General features: G+C 45.8%; 1 protein-coding gene across 3 annotated transcripts in view; it reads left to right on the top strand.

Annotated features, from left to right (window-relative positions):
* The window catches only part of DHRS7B (dehydrogenase/reductase 7B), a 68,735-nt gene that overhangs the window by 33,884 nt on the left and 15,637 nt on the right, over window positions 1-19,214 (top strand). Inside the window, exons 1-2 of one of the 3 annotated variants that reach the window (XM_012503774.2) lie at window positions 10,352-10,669; window positions 16,550-16,728. In XM_012503774.2, the coding sequence (XP_012359228.2) occupies window positions 16,575-16,728 (154 nt within the window). In that variant the 5' untranslated portion in view covers window positions 10,352-10,669; window positions 16,550-16,574. Of the gene's footprint in view, window positions 1-10,351; window positions 10,670-16,179; window positions 16,194-16,549; window positions 16,729-19,214 lie in introns of those variants that run through there. The other 2 variants (XM_030827422.1, XM_030827421.1) reach the window with 2 other exon arrangements.

Raw genomic sequence — 19,214 nt, forward strand, 5'->3', positions numbered from 1 at the left:
TGTAAGCTCCGCCTCCCAGGTTCACGTCATTCTCCTGCCTCAGCCTCCCAAGTAGCTGGGACTACAGGCGCCCGCCACTACGCCCAGCTAATTTTTTGTATTTTTAGTAGAGATGGGGTTTCACCGTGTTAGCCAGGATGGTCTTGATCTCCTGACCTCGTGATCTGCCTGCCTTGGCCTCCCAAAGTGCTGGGATTACAGGCGTAAGCCACCGTGCCCGGCCCGGAAATTTATAGTATTGAATGTATATATTAGGAAAGAAGAAAGATCTAAAATCAACAATCTAAATTTATACTTTAGGCAACTAGAAAAAGAAGAGAAAATTAACTCCAAAGTAAGCAGAAGAAAATAAAAATTAGAGCAGAAATCAATGAAATTGAGAATAGGAAATCAGTAGAGAAAACCAACAAAACTAAAAGCTGGTTATTTGAAAAGATAATAAATAAAATCAATAAGCCTCTAGTCTGGCTAAGAAAGTTAGCTAAAAAACTAAGGCACAAATGACTAATATCAGAAATGAAAGCAAGGACATCACTACAGAGCCCATGGACATCAAAAGAATAATAAATGTAGCCAGGCGTGGGGATTCATGCCTGTAATCCTAGCACTTTGGGAGGCCGAGGCAGGCGGATTACCTAAGATCAGGAGATCGAGACCAGCCTGGCCAACATGGTGAAACCATATCTCTACAAAAATACAAAAGTTAGCCAGGCATGGTGTTGTGCACCTGTAGTCCCAGCTACTTGGGAGGCTGAGGCAGGATAATCGCTTGAACCTGGGAGGTGGAGGTTGCATGAGCCAATATCGCACGACTGCACTCTATCCTGGGTAACAGAGCGAGACTCCATCTCAAAAAATAATAATAATAAAAAAATAAGCCGGGCGTGGTGGCTCATGCTTGTAATCCCAGCACTTTGGGAGGCCAAGGCAGGCGGATCACCTGAGGTCAGGAGTTCGAGACTAGCCTGGCCAACATGGTGAAACCCTGTCTCTACTGAAAATACAAAAATTAGTTGGACATGGTGGCATGCACCTGTCATCCCAGCTATTCGGGGGGCTGGGGCAGGAGAATCGCTTGAACCTGGGAGGTGGAGGTTGCAGTGAGCTGAGATCATGCCATTGCACCCCAGCTAGGGTGACAAGAACAAAATTCCATCAAAAAAAAAAAAAGAATGCTATGTATAACTCTGTGCCTATTACTTGATAACCTAGATGAAATAGACCAATTCCATGAAAAGACAATCTGCCAAAACTCATGCAGTAAGGAATAGACACTCTGAATGGGCCTATATCTATTAGAGAAATGGAATCAATAATAATAACTTTCCCAACAGAAAGCACCAAGCCCAGATGGATTCACTGATGAATTCTACCAAATAATTAAGAAAGTATTATACCAATTCTCTACAATCTCTCCCAGGAGATAGAAGCAGAGGGAATACTTTCTAACTCAGTCTATGAGACCTCCATTACCCTAATACCAAAACCAAAGATATTACAAGAAAATAAAAATATGTACCAATATCTCTCATGAACATAGATGCAAATATCCTCAACAAAATATTAGCAAATTGAATGCAATAATGTATGAAAATGACCAAGACCATGACCAAGTGGGATTTATCCAAGATATGTAAGTCTGGTTCAATATTCAAATCAGGCTAGGCACAGTGCTCATGCTTATAATCCCAGCACGTTGGGAGGGCTGAGATGGGAGAATTGCTTGAGCCCAGGAATTCAAGACCAGCTTAGGCAACAGAGCAAGACCTCATCTCTACAAATAAAATCAGCCAGGTGTGGTAGTGTACACCTGTGGTCTCAGCTACTTAGGAGGCTGAGGTGGGAGAACTGCTTGAGCCTGGGCAGTTGAGGGTGCAGTGAGTCGTGATCACACCACCACACTCCAGTCTGGGCAAGAAAGTGAGACCCTATCTCAAAACAAAACAAAACTAATGCAATCTGGCTGGGGGTGGTGGCTCATTCCTGTAGTCCCAGTACTTTGGGAGGCCGAGGCCAGTGGATCACTTAAACTTGGGAGTTCAAGACCAGCCTGGGAGGCCGGGTGCGCTGGCTCACGCCTGTAATGCCAGCACTTTGGGAGTGAGACCCTGTCTGAAAAAAATAATAATCCATCACATCAACAAACTAAGGAGGAAAAAAAGTCACATGACCGTATCAGGAGCTGCAGAGAAAGTATTTGACAATATGTATCTCTGATTCATGATTAAAACTCTCAGCAAATTGGAGTAGAGGGGAACTCCCTCAACTTGATAAATACTTTAAAAAAACTACAGCCAACATCATACTTAATGGTGAAGAACTCAGAGCTTGCCCATTAAGATCAGGAACAAGGCAAGGATGTTCCCTCTCACCACTGCTTTAAAAAAAATTTTCCCCACCCAAATCTCATATTGAATCATTACTGTTTTTTAACATCATACTGGAAGTCCTATATAGTGCAGTAAGACAAGAAAATGAAATAAAAATTGTAGAGACTGGGAAGGAAGAAATGAAAATATATTTGTTCACAGATGGCAATCATTTATGTAAAAAATCCGAAAGAACAAGAAACTAAACAAAGTTGCAGGATACAAGGTTAATGTATAAACATGAATCACTTTTCTGTATACCAGCGGTGAACAAGTAGAATTTGAAATTAAAAAGACATTACAGTATGAACAAGTTTTTTAATGAGACAGACTATAAAACTGTGATGAAATGTATCAACTAAATAGATATCCCATGTTCACAGATAGAACAACTCAGTAATGTCAAGATATAATTTCTTCCTAATTTATATATGGAGTCAATGCAATCCCAATCCAAATCCCAGCAAGTCATTTTATGGATATTGACAAACTGATTATAAAGTTTATGTGGAAAGGCAAAAGACCAAGAATAACCAACTCAATATTGTAGGAGAAACAAGTTAGAGGACTGACACTACCTGACTCCAAGACTTAGTATAAAGCTACATTAATCAGGACAGTGATATTGGTGAAACAACAAGTAGATCAATGGAACAGAATAGAGAACCCAGAAATAGACTTACATAAATAGAGCCAACTGATCTTTGCCAATGGAGAAAAGATAGTCTTTTCAGCAGATAGTATTGAAACACTATCTGCATGCAAAAAAAAAAAAAAAAGAATCTAAACACAGACTTTACAACTTTCACAAAAGTTAACTCAAAATAGATCATAGACCTAAATGTAAAATGCAAAACTATGAAACTGCTAGAAGATAACGTAAGAGAAAATTTGATGACCTCGGGTATGGTGGTGACTTTTGGGCATGATCCATGAAAGAAGTAATTGATAAACTGGATTTCATTAAAATTAAAAACTTCTAGTCTGAGAAAGACTATTTCAAGAGAATGAGAAGACAAACCACAGACTAGTAGAAAATATTTTCTTTTTCTTTCTTTCTTTTTTTTTTTTTTTTAAAGACGGAGTCTCGCTCTATGGCCTAGGCTAGAGTGCGGTGGCGTGATCTTGGCTCATTGCAACCTCCGCCTCCCAGGTTCAAGTGCCTCAGCCTCCTGAGTAGCTGGGATTACAGGCATGCGCCACCATGCCCAGCTAATTTTTTTTTTTTTTTTTTTGTATTTTTAGTAGAGACGGGGTTTCACTGTGTTGGTCAGGATGGTCTCAAGCTCCTGACCTCATGATCCTGCTGCCTCAGCCTCCCAAAATGTTGGGATTACAGGCGTGAGCCACCGTACCCGGCCAATATTTTCAAAAGGCACATTTTAAAGGACTGTTATCAGTTGGAATGGTGGCTCATGTCTATAATCCCAGCACTTTAGGAGACCAAGATGAGAGGATCACTGAGCTCAGGAGTTTGAGACCAGCCTGGGCAAGATGGCAAGACCCTGTCTCTGCAAAATTTTTTCAAAGTTAGCTGGGCACAGTGGTGTGTGCCTATAGTCCTAGCTACTTGGGAAGCTGAGGCAGGAGAATCCCTTGAGACCAGGAAGTTGAGGTGGCAGTGAGCCACTGCACTCCAGCCTGGGCCACAAAGCAAGACCCTGTCTCAAAAAAAAAAAAAAAAAAAAAAAAGACTATTATCTAACTTATACAAAGAACTGTTAAAACTCATCAGTGAGAAATAGGGCCAGGCATGGTGGCTTATGCTTGTAATCTCAGCACTTTGGGAGGCTGACGTGGTGGATCATTTGAGGTCAGGAGTTCAAGACCAGCCTGGCCAACATGGTGAAACCCTGTCTCTACTAAAAATATAAAAATTAGGCCGGGCATGGTGGCTCACGCCTGTATTCCCAGCATTTTGGGAGGCCGAGGTGGGTAGATCACAATGTCATGAGTTCGAGACCAGCTGGGCCAACATGGTGAAACCCCATCTCTATTAAAAAAAAATACAAAAATTAGCCAGACATGGTGGTGTGGGCCTGTAATCCCAGCTACTCGGAAGGCTGAGGCAGGAGAATTGCTTGAAGCCGGGAGGCGGAGGTTGCAGTGAGCCGAGATCGCGCCACTGCACTCCAGCCTGGGTGACAGAGCAAGACTTCACATCAAAAACAAAAAAAAATTAGCTGAGCGGTAGTGGCAATGTGCCTGTAATCATAGCCACTCGGGAGGCTGAGACAGGAGAATCACTTGAGCCTGGGAGGCGGAGGTTGCAATGAGCCAAGATCACGCCAGTACACTCTAGCCTGGGCGACAAAGTGAGACTCTGTCTCAAAAATAAAAAAATTAAAAATGAACAACACAGTAAAAAAAATAGACAAAAGATCTGAAGAGACCTGAGTGAAGAAAATATACAAGTGGCAAATAAGCATATGAAAAGATGCTCTGCATCATATTTCATAAGGGAAATGCAAATTAAAATGACAGTGAGATACCACCACACACTAAATAGGATGGCCAAAATCCAGAACATTGACATCACCAAATGCTAGCAAGGAAGTGGAGCAAAAGAAACTCTTATTCATTACCAGTGGGAATGCAAAATGCTACAGCCACTTTGGAAGACAGTTGGTAGTTTCTTACAAAATGAAATGTACTCTTACCATACACTGCAGTAATCACACTCCTTGATATTTACCCAGATAAATTGAAAACCTGTATCTACTCAAAAACCTGCACACAGATGTTTATAGCAGCTTTATTCATAATTGCCGAAACTTCGAAGCCACCAAGATGTCTTTGAATGTATAAACTCTGGTACATCCAGACAACTGAATATTGTTCAGTACTAAAAAAAAAATGAGCTATGAAGCTATGAAAAGACATGGAAGAAACTGAAATGTATATTACTAAGTGAAAGTAGTCAATCTGGAAAGGCCATATGTTTCCAAGTATATGACATTCTGGAAAAGGCAAAACTGTGGAGATATTTAAAGGTTCATGGGTTGGGGAGGAGGGAGAGATGAATAGGTGGAGCACAGAAGATTTTTAGGGCAGTGAAACTATTCTGTATGAAACTACAATTATAGATATATGTCAGTATACATTTGTCCAAACCAAGAGAATGCATAGCACTGAGAGTGGGCACTAATGTAAACTTTGCCCTCTGGGTGACAATGATGTGACAGCATAGGCACATGGGTTATAACAGTGTAACACTGGTGGGGGATGTGGCTAATGGGGGAGGCTGTACTTGTGTGGACACAGGGGTGTATGGGAACTCTACTTTCTGCTCAGTTTTGCTGTGAACCTAGTTTGTCTTAGAAATTTCATTAATAAAAAAATGGCAGCTATGAGGCAGTAGAACAGTATGTTCAAAGAATATACATGAAATTCTGTATCTAAACCTATCCTTCAAAATTGAAGGTAAGATAAAGACATTCCCATATAAACAAAGACTGAGATAATTGGTAGATTGTAGATTTGTCCTTCAAGAAATGCTGTATTAAAGGAAGTCCTTTAGGCTAAAAGGAAATGACTCCAGACATCATCTTGAATCCCCAGGAAGAGGGCCTTGTGAGAGAAATAAGAAGAGAAGACATGTATCTGTGAAGGAAAGTGGGAAATCGAACAGTGGGTGAAATAGATTGATTACTTACTGTATGACTGTCCGAAAGAGACACAGTCGTGTCCTCAGGAAATATTTGCTAGGACGCTTGGTAAAAGAAAGTGATAGGGCACCTGCTAGGCTATTTTTAAGTGAAATCATAGATGTTGGGAGTGGCACAGCCTTCTCAGCTCATGACACTTTCCTCCCCAGTCAGTCCTTCCAGCATGTGCCCTTCCTCCTCTGTGTGTGCTGGCATTAAAAGTCAGTGTACTAAACGTTTTCAGGAGAGTTGTTATATAAACTTTCGAAACCTCTTTTAGAATACAAGGCATTTTCTAGTTAAATTTTACAAAAATGTTTTTCACACAGCTCTAAAAATAACTTGGAATTTAGGGTGAGCCATCATCCTAGATAAATTACAGTAAGGCATATTTGTCTGAGAGAAAGGGAGCGAACAGAGACATGATGATTTATCTAACTCTGTGAGGAAACCAAGACAGGAATTTGTTAGAATTCAAAGTATTATGATTTCAACCATGAGACTACATGAAATTAAGCAATATTTAATGTTTAATCCCTAGTGAATAACATACTTTCGCTCCAGGATGTGATTTGTTTGCGGCAATTTGTTTTAGTGATATTTTGCTGAGATAAAGCTGCAGGAATGTTTGCTTTTCTTATGGCAATTGGCGAGTAGTTAAAATGGACTGTGAGAACTTTTGTTCTTCAGGATTTCTGTTTAATACTGAGTGTAGGCAAATAAAACAACACATCTGGGCTCTGTTTTTTTCTGTAATCTGATGGTGTTGGATTAGATTATTTCCATGATACAATCTTATTCAACAAACACTTATGAAGTTCTGACCACATAGATGGTGTGGGAGTCAGAATAAAAGGCCAGACCCTCAGAGAACTGCCGTCCTGGGAGGCACATGGCAGTAAAGGGAAATCATTGTGATGTTTTGTGAGATGCCATGGAGGCTACACTGAAAAGGAAGTGATTAACCCTCTCCAGGTATGGAGGGCAGGGTTGCTGGGTGGCTTGAAAGGTTTCAGGGAGGAGATGGTGCCCAAGCAGGACTTGAAGACTGGATAAGAGTTATCAAAGAGGACAGCAGGCAAGAACAAACTTCTAGAGGCCCAATTTTTCTTTTGCTTTCTACTTATCAAAAAGTATTTAGCATTGAGAGTGTTTTCTATACTGAAGGCTCTTAAAATTATTATTTAATATTTCTTGAACATCCTTGGTACCATTTAAAATACAGGTTTAGGCCGAGCACAGTGGCCCACACCTATAATCTCAGCACTTTGGGAGGCTGAGGCGGGTGGATCACCTGAGATCTGGACTTCGAGACCAGCCTGGCCAGCATGGAGAAACCCCATCTCTATTAAAAACACAAAAATTAGCTGGTTGTGGTGGCGGGCACTTGTAATCCCAGCTACTCAGAAAGCTGAGGCAGGAGAATCGCTTGAACCCAGGAGGCAGAGGTTGCAGTGAACCGAGATCACGCCACTGCACTACAGCCTGGGTGACAGAGCGAGACTGTCTCAAAAAAAACCAAAAAACAAAAAACACAGGTATAATCTAAATAATCAAGTTAAATTAGAAATGGCTTTGGTACATTGTCGCGACACTAAGGGGACATTTACTTCTGGAGTTTTTGTCAGTTCTGTGTATTTTACTTCTTGAGTCTTTGTGCTGACCACTCTATTTCAGTGAATTGAGTTCCCTTTAAAAAGCATATCAGAAAGTAAAACTGCTTTTGTTGTGTTTCTATTCATGCTACAAATCTCCCAGAGTCTGCTTGCAGTGAAGTGTTAGTAATGAGGTCTCTTCTGTCCCCACTTCAATGCCCCCATGAAGAAAATCCCATGAAATGTTACAAGGCGTTTTAGTGGATGGAAAAGCAATATAAATGACCAGATTACCTAGTGCTTAAAATTGCATCAGGTGGCCTCCTCATGGCCCTTGCCACATGGTAATTAAATGTTTGTTACTGATTGTTCTCCTCACTGCCTTAGTCCACGCACATGGTGGCATCAGGGGCTGGGTCTTGTTGATTCACTGATATCCAAGCTCCACATCCTTAGGGCGTGATCACAGCTCACTGCAGCCTCTACTTCTGGGTCTCAAGTGATCCTCCCACTTCAGCCTTCCAAGTAGCTAGGACCACAGACGTGCGCCACTACGCCCTGCTAATTTTTGTATTTTTGCTAGAGACGGGGTTTTACCATGTTGCCCAGGCTGGTCTCAAGCTCCTGAGCTCAAGTGATCCTCCCGTCTTGGCCTCCTAAAGGGCTGAAATTACAGGCATGAGCCACCGCACATGGCTATGCTGCTCCATCTTGAGTACAGATATTGTCAATTGTTGTGCTTCTTTTTTTTTTTTTTTTGAGACAGAGTCTCATTCTGTCTCCTAGGCTGGAGTGCAGTGGCATCATCATAGCTCACTATAACCTCAAACTCCTGGGCTCAGGCAATCCTCCCACCTCAGCCTCCTGAGTAGCTGGGATTACAGGCATGAGCCACTGGGCCAGCCTTGCTTAATTAAGTTTCTGAAACTGATGCCGGTAGATAGTTCCTCTTAGATACTCTAGTTGCTGCTCTAGCATCTCCTTTTAAACTAGATTTCTGAACTCCTAGATTTCTGACCTCATATTTATGTTGGCATCTTGTCTGCCTTGTTGTTGTTATATGTAATTTTTAAAGACAATAATCTGATATAGGAGTCACAAACCAGCAGTGGCCTCTGCCAGGTGCGGTGTTCGGCCAGCACAGCAGTTTGAATTGTTTTGACTTTGAATGAAGTCTTCAGGCAAGGCTTGTACTTTGGACAGCCCACTACTCTGTGTTGTTTCACATTGATTGTTTCTTTCATTATCACAATTATTTAATTTTTGTGTTTCTTTGTGTATTGTCAGTCTTCCATAGGGGCTGCCTCCATGAGGTCAGACAGCTTTTCTCCTTCGTTCATTGCCCTCCACCCCAGCCCTAGCCCAGTGCCTGGTACCAGAGGGCACTTGAGAAGTATAGTTGAGTGGATGAGTGCACAACATCCAGGATCTGAGGTGATCCCTGGTGTGGGTGTAGAGGAATAAGGTTGGTTTTTCTACCAAACATACTCAAACATGACGAGCCCTTAAAGCTGCCAGTTTGGCTGCTATTGCTTGGAACGTTTCTGAAATCCTCTCTGGGAATTGCCTTTTTTCAGTCAGTTTATGATTCAACAGCACAGTTGTTCAAGATTTTCATATTTACAAAGTGCTTTCCTATGCATTTTCCTATTGGAGCGATCATCCCCATTCTGATGTGAGTGTGCTTAGTTTCGAGTAGTGAATGAATCTGCCTGTGTTGCACAGCAAGTATGCAGCATGGTGGTCTTGTCCCCCTCCCCCGTGCTGACTTGGTGCTTTCTCTTCTTCACCACCACAGTCAGTGCCTTGTCCAGTTTCTGTCAGGGGTGGGTGCGGGGGGCCTGGGCCTCTGGTGTGTTTTCTAGGAAAGAGAGTGACATTTTTCCAGTGTCTTCTGGTAACACTATATTCACTTTTTTTTTCTTTTTTTGGGGGACAGGGTCTCACTCTGTCACCCAGGCTGGAATGCAATGGCACCATCTCCACCTCCTGCGTTCAAGCTGTCCTCCCACTTCAGCCTCCCAAGTAGCTGGGACTACAGGCGCGTGCCACCACATCTGGCTAATTTTTAATTTTTGGTAAAGACGGGGTTTCGCTGTGTTGCCCAGACTGGTCCCAAACTTGTGAGCTCAAGCAGTCCACCCACCCTGGCCTCCTAAAATGGTGAGATTACAGGTGTGAGTCACTGTGCCTGATCTAAATTCACTTTAAGAAGCACGTTAAGGCCAGACGTGGTGGCTCATGCCTGTAATCCCAGCATTTTGGGAGGCTGAGGCGGGCAGATCACGAGGTCAGGAGTTCGAGACCAGCCTGGCCAATATGGTGAAACCCCGTCTCTACTAAAAATACAAAAATTAGCCAGACATGGTGGCGTGTGCCTGTAGTCCCAGCTATGCGGGAGGCTGAAGCAGAAGAATTACTTGAACCCGGGAGGTGGAGGTTGCAGTGAGCGAAGATCGTGGCACTGCTTTCCAGCCTGGGCAACAGAGCAAGACTCCATCTCCAAAAAAACAAAACAAAACACATTAAAAACCAAAATTGTGTGTGTACAAGTTCCTAGGTAGCCATAGTAAGTGCTATAATTGATAAGGAGGGCTTTAGGCCATAATGAACAGGCAGACTTGGCACGGGCTCTGCCTCCTGTTTGCTGTCACCGCACTCCTGTGCCATATTACAGGACCCGGGGCTGGGCTTTGGCACCTTTCCCCCCCACCCCCACCACACAGGATTGCTGGGAAGCATGTGCTCGGCGTCTTACTGGAGAGCAGAGCTCACTTCAGTGTGGCTGCTCTTCCCAGGATTGAACGCTCAGGAGCCTGGTCTGAAGTCTCCAGCCTTCCTTCAGGTTTTATTTTTACTAAAGCCAGCCTGTACTCTTTTAAACCAGGGAGCTGAAGGCTGGCTTCTGAAAATACACCCCACAGGCCACTCTGCCGTGGCTTGTTCAGGCATTCCAGGGAGGGCTTGTTGACCTGAAGGTGTCCTCTGGCCCAGGTCAAAAGACCGGAGAAGACACTGGCGCCAGGACCCGCCACTGGCAAGGTAGCTGCCATCTGAGGTAGGATATTGTTCTTTTTTTTTTTTCCAGTCGAAGGCGGCCTTAATGTGGCTTCTCAGACATTTGAGACCAAAGAAAGAAAAAAAGAAAAAGCAGTTTGACCCTGCCTTTACTTTCTGAAAATGACAGAAGCTTTCAGATATATTTCAAGATATGGGTCATAAGCATGACCCATAGTTTATGTCACCTTAAATAGAGCAGCTGATTAGAACTGGCCATTGGTTATAAAATAAAAGAGTAGGTGTAGGTTTGTGGGAGCAGGATCCTAACTTCTTTAGCAATACTAAGCCACTCCTTGCCGTGTGATTTCAGTGTCTTTCCTTCCAGTTGGAACTCCTCTCTGCCCTTTAGCCCGATTTTCTTGTGTGTAACATGGCAAATCATTTCATGGCTAATCCTTCTTACAGACCTGAAATTGTTCTTTTTAAAAAAAACTTTGGTGGGTTTTGAGATCCCCTCCTTTGATTCTCAGATGTCACTGTTAGTAGTTTAATTTCTATGCGTGGTTTCTGAGTAGATTCCAACAACCTATTTTTATTAACAGTTCTTTAAAAAAAAAAGTGCTTGAGAGAAAGGAATCTTAGGAATGGATTCCGTCTGTGAAATGCAATGGAGAATTTTGGCCAAAGTAGAAGGAATGGAATGGATGACATAAAGGGTGACATTTGTGCTCAGAGTTGATTTCTTGGTGATAGTCTCATGTCTAATTTGAGGTTCCAGAAGCCCTTTAAAGGGTGGATGAGCTGCATAAACAGATGTGAGGGAGTTAGTGGTGGGTTCAGCAGAAAGTAAAGGAGCAGCAGAATCACAGGGAGAAGCCCTGAACTCTGGCTGCCCGGGCCCAAGGAACACTCACTCTTAGAGGGACTTTGCTACCTTTGCACTCTTTTAACCTGGGTCTAGAGCTCATGGATCTGGCAAGGGATGAAAATATAAGCAGACAGCATTAATATGTGAGCCCCTGAGCTCTCTCCCTTCCTCATGCCAGTTCGTGAGTCTCATCATCAGTGTGAGACCATGTTTCAGGTCTCTTGCCCAAGGATTAAGAGGTGTGACTGTCACTGCACACATTCCATGTGTAGGTGGTGCCCTCTGCTTCCAGATGCCGTGTGCACTGTAGTTTCTCTTTGAAGGGCTCTCACCTTCTTTTTCTGGCTTCACTCTCTCTCCCCATGTCTCTGTCCTGGTTTCCGCCATGGTTCACAGTGGTGCTGGACAGACTGTCCCTTCTTTCTACAAGCTGATCTCCAAATGCTGAAAATCGTGAGCCAGATATTTTTTCCCAGTCCCTTTTTATACCATCAGTCTTGCCTTCTCAGTCCATGATCTGGCTATATATCTGAAACTAGCAGTTAATAAGGATTTTGGTATAAAATGCATGATTGATAAATATATTAAAGTTTAGGCCGGGCACGGTGGCTCACGCCTGTAATCCCAGCACTTTGGGAGGCCGAGGCGGGCAGATCACAAGGTCAGGAGATCGAGACCATCCTGGCTAACGCGGTGAAACCCCGTTTCTACTAAAAATACAAAATATTAGCCGGGCGTAGTGGCGGGCGCCTGTAGTCCCAGCTACTCGGGAGGCTGAGGCAGGAGAATGGCGTGAACCTGGGAGGCGGAGCTTGCAGTGAGCCGAGATCGCGCCACTGCACTCCAGCCTGGGTGACAGAGCAAGACTCCGTCTCAAAAAAAAAAAAAAAAAAAAAAAAAAAAATATATATATATATATATATTTAAGTTTATACATATATATAAATCCTTCTTGTATGCCATTTTCAAAGAAAACAGGCCTCCCTTTGACCTTGCTTTATGTAGATTTATTTCCTAATCTGGAAATGTGGCCAGCTAGAACACTGTTCCTTTCTTCCACTGTGAAGCTGTCCTTTTAGCTGGTAGAAAGCCCTGGACGCCACAGCAAGGTGGTGGGGCTTTCCGTGGCTAGCTCTCATGGTCATCCTGACTTCCACAGACAAGCTAGGAAAGTGTTGGCACAGCTGTCTCTAAGAACCCAAGAAGGCCCAGCAGTGTGGCCACATGCCCTGCTGAGTGGAAGAACAGTTAGGAGGGCTTTCAGAATTTGAAAAACTCTGGAAAGAGTCGGGATTATCAATATGAACAACTTCATCTGGTCAGGAAAGTTATGCTGGAATTGAACCTGATTCTCAGATAAATGGCTCACTCTGGAGTGTCTTTTCCCACCATGGTCATTCTTTGTTAGCAGGGGAGAGTTGGCACTGGATTTTGTTTTTTGTTTGTTTTTGAGACAGGGTCTCGCTCTGTCACCCAGGCTGGAGTACAGTGGTGCAATCTTGGCTCACTGCAGCCTCAACTTCCTAGGCTCAAACAATCCTCCCACCTCAGCCTCCCAAGAAGCTGGGACTACAGACATGCACTACCATACCTGGTTAGTTTTTGTGTTTTTTGTAGAGACGGGATTTCACCATGTTGCCCGGGCTGGTCTTGAATTCCCGGGCTCAAGTGACCCCCCTACCTCAGCCTCTCAAAGTGCTGGAATTACAGGCACGAGGCACTGTGTTTGGCCTTGGCACTGGCTTTTAATTTACTTTGCATTCTGATTTGATAGCAACCTACCAGACTGAATGCAGATGTGCGCTCTCCCCACAGAAAGCGGCCCGGGCCAAGGATGGATCCCATTCACCCGGCGCCATGTTTGCCTCAGGCAAAGTGGTCTCCAGGGCCAGGAGACCAAGGCTGGCCTGTGATGTTGTGTCAGGTGCTCAAGGAATCCCAGAAGTGTACAAGACGGTGTGTAGTTCTCTCTCTTTTCTTCATGTCATAGATTGCTGGCTTGAGTTTTAATTAGTTTGCATGAAAGTGCAATTTGTTGGGAGCTTTAATCATCTTCCACTGGGGAGCCTTGCTGGGCTGGTTTATTTTCATCCTGCTCCTCCCTGGGTGTGAAAACGGGGTTGAGGGACATTTTAGTACCTGTCTGCTCTCTCCTGCTTTGCTGGCCTTGATAACCACATTTTCTAACACAAAACTTGGGATATGAGAGCCTGACTTCTGCCAATATTGTGGAGTTTTTTCCTATTTGTTAATTTGATTAAACTGAAGGGTTTATGAAAATATAGAAGTTAAACAACATTGGACACTTAATACATTTAATGAGCTTCCTTTATTTGGAAAGAACCACTGTTCACAAGCCAGGGGCCCCTTCGGACAGTCTTGGGAGTCTGATTGCTGGGAGGTGAGGTCCTGATCCAGGAACTTTGAGTTAGTCATGGTCATGATGATGCTGGTGGCAGCTGTGTTCCCTCTGTGTACACAGATGAATTCATCCAACCTAATAACAAACCCAGGAGGGAGGTCCTCTCACAACTTCAGCTCAGAGGCGAGGACACTGAGGCCCAGGGCAGTGAGGCCCCTTTGCCAGGCTGCCAAGTGACTGGGCCAGGGTGTCACCCAAGCCAGGCTGGCTTGAGGGTTCATCCTCATGACCCCTGCACCGCCGCTGTTGTGCTGCAGTTAGTGTTTTTCAGGTGGTCTCTGAGTTTTGGGAAGTGACAGGCTGCATACTTGGCTCTTGACCCCCATGACCTTGGTGGCATTCTGCCTCAGCCCCAGGTTGTCGATTTGAAATGGGGTGGACTTCACAGTCACTGGCCTCCAGGGGCCCATGGAGGAGTGTTCAGAGGGGTTTCCACCCAACACGCCCAGTGGGGCTCTGGGTCCCGGCCCCAGAGGCTGAGCCCTACTATCCTTCCCTGAGCTGAGGCCCCCACCCCTTTCACACCTCAAGCTCATCCTGGGCAGTGGCTGGGCCCTGGGCCATTCTGGACAAGGCAGGGTGGTCCTACCCTGAGACCTACCTGGTACAAAGACCTGGGATTGCAGTGAGAAAAAAGCTTTTACCAAATAGCCATCCAGCCGGGTTGAACTCTTCCCAAGCCCCCACCCCTCAACCAGCTTATTACATGCAAGTTTTAAGCTGTCCTTACCTGGAGCCTTCTCTTGCCTTTTGTCAATTGCTATAATTTTCTGGTAAAGCTATATCGACAAACTGGCAACCATTCCTGCCTCCCACTGTTTATCCCTCCTTCCCCTAGGAAACCCTCCCACATTCCCTGTTTTCAGGATCTTGGTCCCGTTCAGGACTCCAGACAGCACCCACAGAACCCTGGAGTGGCGCAGGCCTCGGTGCCTACTCTACACCTTTCCTGAGGACTTCTCAGATTCCACACGAAGGGTCCTTGGGACCCAGCATAGCCTGCAGGCAAGAACACCTGGCCAGAGCTTCCTCTTGGGGCAGGGATGGTACCAGTAGTGCCTGGGTGAAAAGCTTGGTGCTTTAGATACCACCTTAATCCCCAGTTCATCCAGCGGAGGCTTGGCATAGTGTAGGGCAAGTGGGAGCTTTATCCACACAGCAGATAGTAGCTGAGGTGTTTTCAGAGGTGGATTAAGTGGCGGTTGGTGGGAAACTGTCATTTTTACAGTCCAAGAATTTGGCTGTTTTTTATGGTGGTTAAGAATTCAGGTGTATCTGGAAAAGCAGGTGAAAAAGTAAATGCTAAACTAGTTGAGTTGACAGTTCCGTTGCAGTAGAATCCTCTTGTAGGGGGCAATTTAGCATAGATCAGGACAGCCACCCTGAACATGAACTTCAGGATCAAAGCGACTTGGTGCATAGATGGATGCATGTTGGGAGTCCACAGTGTTCCTGGCTTCACTCTGGCATCCAGAGTTGATGTCCTCTTAGGAAAGGAAGCAGAATTTTTTTTTTTAATATGTGGGCTTGAGATGGGATATTAAGTAGGTGGGTGAGGGTTTTACATCATTGCTCCAAGCTGATGAATAATGTAGAGCTAGTCTGGTTTGCCAGAACTCTCTTCTTGGATTCCAGCCTCTTCCTTCCTGAGAAGGATTCTGTGCTCGTAAACCACAGCCCTGGAGGTGGACTGTGGGGGGCCTTTTGTCTCATAGACTCTGGCTCGCTTATCAAGTGGCCTTCCAGGGCATTGCTTCCCAGCGACAGCACATGGTGCTCACCAGCTCCTCCTCAGCCTTCCTTTAACCCTGTGTCCCCCTCTTAGCTCCTGCTTTGGGCACAGGGGGACAGGTGAATGTGGAGGAATGGGGGAGGTTCAGGGGAAATAAGGGCAGGTGGGAAAAACACACATTTCCCAAGAATCAACTGCACACTGTTGCACAGACACTCATACAGCCTCCAGATTTCATGGCTCACTGGGGAATGCTGGGCAGGAACATGCCACAGGCACAGCGGGGCAACACGCTCACCGGCCGGAGCCCATGCTGGTGCTTGGGGCAGGGCCCTGCACTGAATCCCCTTTGGGTGTCTGTGAGGCCTGTGGTCAGAAGTCCATCTGTGGCCCTCACTGTAACAATCTAGGGGCTGCTCCACCCAGAAACGTCCATCCTCTGAGTGTCTGCTCTGAAGAGGATAAGAATTGGTACGACTTCCTTTTTTCTTTCCTCAAAAAACCCCTTTCTAGTTTCACAAGTATTCAGGGATTGAAAATGAAAACAGGCGTTACTTGAGGTAAGGCCAACATAGGTTTCCGAAGGAGAGGCAGGTGAGTCCTGACACGCCACCTCTTCCTGTAACACTGTGGGTGACTACATCCTAGGCTGAATGGCAATCTCCGCTTGTTCCCTGAGGGGCAGCATGAGGCCTGTGGCTTTTCTGTCCGCTTATGTCAGTACTGAGAGGAAGAAAGTTCTACAATGCTAAACAGTCGGCCGAGAGTGCAGGGCCTGGGTCAATACTTGCTAGGGCTTAGAGCTGGAGTCCACAGAGGGAGATCTGGGATTCATATCAGGTGAGAGGAAGAGCCTAGGAAAGTCCCCTGAGCTCTGCTACTTTGTCACTGGTGTGTTTGGTTTTGGTTCTTCCAGGAAGAGTCTGCCGAAGGTGAAGGCCATGGACTTCTTCACCTCCACAGCCATCCTGCCCCTGCTGTTCGGCTGCCTGGGCGTCTTTGGCCTCTTCCGGCTGCTGCAGTGGGTGCGCGGGAAGGCCTACCTGCGGAATGCTGTGGTGGTGATCACAGGCGCCACCTCAGGGCTGGGCAAAGGTGGGTCCTGGAGGCAGTGCTGCCAGGGGGCGGGGGTAAGTCAGCCAGGGATGAGGAGTGGCCCAGCTGCACAGGGACCGCCAGTGCAAATGCCCGAAGCGGCAGCACAAGGCCAGATAATGGAAGTGGGCCGGATGGCACTGTCCTTGGTCCAAGTGGAAAAAGCAGGAGCCAAGGCACAGTGAGAAATGACTCAGTGTCAGGGTAGGAGGCAAGCGTGAGAGAGGCAGCCTGGCCCCGGGTGTGGGGTGGGGTGGGGTGGGGTGGGGCGGGGTGGGATGGGATGGGATACCTGCCCCTCACAGGGCAGCCCTGCTCAGCCCCAGCTGCTTGCTGAGGTAGGAATTTTATGTGAAATCTCCCAATTTCCAAATATGGACAGCTAACTTAAAACGTGCTTTTACCTCTATGAGGACCAAATGAAACATGTCCTTTCCTAGATTCAGCCAGGACTTGCGGTTCACAGCTTTGGTGCACGCTTTCTCTGGGCCTTGCCATCCCAGGCCAGGCCCCCAGCTGTCCCCTCAGCATGGTCTAGGCAAGGTCAAAGACAGGATAAATGGTGCCTCAGCTGTTCCAGGGTCTCCAATCTAGGTCCATTCCAACTCAGTGAACACCATGAGCTTCTAAGTCTCAGGAACGGTGTACCGGGACCCTGGCCTGGAGTGTCAAAACCTGGGTTCCCCCTTCTGCCATTTCTGGAAGCCTCTGAGTTACAGGGCTCCATTGTTTTCCTGCCACACACATATATTGACTTGGCATGTTGCACATGCACACACCATACCATCTGCCATCCACGCTTACTCTGAGTTCCATGGAAGAAAGCTGAGGAGTTCCCTGAATTGTGGTGACCCCACCCGCTGCTACATCTTCTGGTTGGTGGTAGCTCAGCTGGAGCTGATGGAGCGCCTGCTAAAGTGGGAGGCTCTGGGTCAGGTTCTAGAACAAACAGATGAAAGACAGGGTCCCTTCCTTCAAGGAGGTCACAGTCGACTGTTGTAAGGAGAAAGGCAAGGACTTATCTCAATATATTGCCATTGCAGTAACATATGCTCTCAAACCAGCCTGGTGGCAACAAGGCACATGTATATGTGCTGACTTGTGCTAAGCATTTTTACATGCATTATCTCACTGACTTCTCACAGCTAAGATTCAGAGAAGGAATGACTAGGACTTCCAGCCAGAAAGTACAAAACCTAGAGTCAAACCCACATCTCTCTGTCTCTAGAACTCACAGTCTCAAAGCTTCAGCAGGGGAGATGGCCAGGTAAAAGGAATAGGTGGGCTGGTAGACAGAACATTCCAGACAGGCCCAGAGGTGGGAGAAGCACAGTCCCGCAGGGACTTATAAACAGTTGGGTGTTGCATGAACACAGAGCAGCAGATGGGTCTTTGTGGTGGAAGTGGCTTGCAGTTGGCCAGGGGTGGCCTGGGAAGGCTTTAGGGAGTATGGATTCATTTGTGCACCACTGTGGATGTTAGGTGAGGTCTCCAGGGGTGAACACCGTGTCTGTCATTGGATATCCAGACCTTTGCAGGGACAGCTGTCTGCAGGCCCTTTGCCATCGTCAGTCCTCTGACCTTACTCAGTTACTATATATAGGGTGGTCAGCAGCCACTTCTCTTGAGCTCAAAGAGAAGCATTTTGTGAAAGTCCTTGAAGAGCATTTGCGGGCTGGCAGAGGTGGAGCTCTGAGTCGCAAGTGCTCCCATCCATGCATGTTTGAGAAGCATGCTGTCATCTTCATTCTGCATCTCCTTTCCTGACACCAAGACTATGAAGGGAACAGAAAATGTCATGGAGGTCACCAGACCTGTCTATGTATCATAAGATGTCAGGCCTTTCCTGGATTCCAGTCACTGCTTATATTCTGCCCCATTTAACTTTTTGGGAACAAAAGTCCCTCCATCCAGATAAAGTAGGGCAGATTCTTAACTGGCCATGTCAAGTACAGCCACTGTTGATGCCACCAAGGACGTTCTGATGTTGCCTTGCTTCTGTGAGGAGGCAGAGCTGTGTTGTCCTCAGTGGCTCTGCCTGCCGTGTCAGCCACACAGAAGGTTTGGAGTTATGCAATGAGGCTTCAGTTTTCCGTTTTTCTCCTATCTTGTCTCTTGTTTTGTATACTTAAGCCTCTTGAGCTTGTCCTTGTAGAATAGTGTGGGACCACTGACTAAAGGAACAGAACGTTCTGGATATCTGCTTCCTCCAGCTTTAGCCACAGGGCTGTGCACAGGTCTGTTGATTTCCAGCCAGGCATGCCAGCGGCACTGGACAGTCATCTGCAGCCCTTCACGTATGGTACCTTGGAGTTGTTTTCCTTGGACCCTCCTACATTCCAGTATCAGCTTTTCAATAAATGAAAATGGAATCCTTCCAATCTGTTGTTTTCATTTCTGTCACTCCCTACACAAACTTTCATTTCCTCTCTTTTTAGCTTTGCTAGGAAGCAAAACTCAAACAGAATTGAGGCAGTCATCTCCCC

The sequence above is a fragment of the Nomascus leucogenys genome, chromosome 14 (genome assembly GCF_006542625.1).
Source record: "Nomascus leucogenys isolate Asia chromosome 14, Asia_NLE_v1, whole genome shotgun sequence".
Taxonomy (NCBI): Eukaryota; Metazoa; Chordata; class Mammalia; order Primates; family Hylobatidae; genus Nomascus; species Nomascus leucogenys.